This window comes from Odontomachus brunneus, unplaced genomic scaffold (assembly GCF_010583005.1).
Source record: "Odontomachus brunneus isolate Ranch 3 - 2012 unplaced genomic scaffold, Obru_v1 Obru_scaffold_015, whole genome shotgun sequence".
In the NCBI taxonomy this organism is placed as follows: domain Eukaryota; kingdom Metazoa; phylum Arthropoda; class Insecta; order Hymenoptera; family Formicidae; genus Odontomachus; species Odontomachus brunneus.
The window spans coordinates 3,109,177-3,109,941 of NW_022639465.1; the positions used below are offsets into that span (position 1 = coordinate 3,109,177).

The 765-nt window shown below is 48.1% G+C and overlaps 1 protein-coding gene across 1 annotated transcript in view; it reads right to left on the reverse strand.

Moving 5' to 3' along the window:
• LOC116841309 (protein rolling stone-like) overlaps positions 1–291 on the reverse strand; it is a 16,397-nt gene extending 16,106 nt beyond the window's left edge. Inside the window, exon 1 of the mRNA XM_032809089.1 lies at positions 58–291. Within this exon, the coding sequence (XP_032664980.1) occupies positions 58–163 (106 nt within the window). The 5' untranslated portion in view covers positions 164–291. The remainder of the gene's footprint in view (positions 1–57) is intronic.
• Positions 292–765: the final 474 nt, after the last annotated feature.

Below are 765 nucleotides of genomic sequence, written 5' to 3' on the forward strand. Positions count from 1 at the left end.
GAGAGAGAGAGAGAGAGAGAGAGAGAGAGAGAGAGGGAGAGAGGGAGAGAGACATACCGCATAGCACTGGTAACTTGGGTGATTTGCTTGTGGCGGTCCGATCGATGCGCTCGTTGTTCTCCAACATGCCGCGTATTTCCACTTCTTCGCATTCGGGTGGCATTGTTGTTTCGTTCCTTGCTTTCTCGTTTTCTTTTTTCACCCCTTTCGGATCGACTTCCTGCTCGACGTACGCCTAGCCTCTGACTACCCGGCAACCGGCCCCGCATATGCTCTCAATCAATATCAATCCCCATGTACACCGGCGCCGAGTTTCCCTCTCCGACCATGTGCGGGCCTGGTCCCCCACCGGAGATCCCTACCTCTATCTCCGACACGTACGCGACGGTCCGAAGAGAACGTCGTACATAGGTGTGTGTACCGTCGGACATACATGTGTTTATACGATGAGACCTATTAGGACTGAACCCTCCGAAAGTTGAACCAATCGCGTGGAAATTTTTACGTTCTTGAATACATGCTTTAAAAAAACAGGAAAGTTTCAGCGGCAGTGCAACAAGTCGAAAGATGATGATTCCTTAAACGTGCAACCTATAGTTTGTAATCTTGTACATTATAGGCGCAAGCATATGGGTGATGGCGTTGAAGCTGCAACGAAAGAGAGAAACTTCGATTGTGTGTGCGCGATATTTATTGATATTATATTGCGAGAAATTGCGACGAACTGGCGAGTTTAAAATTTGAGCGAAGTAGTTCGACATATCT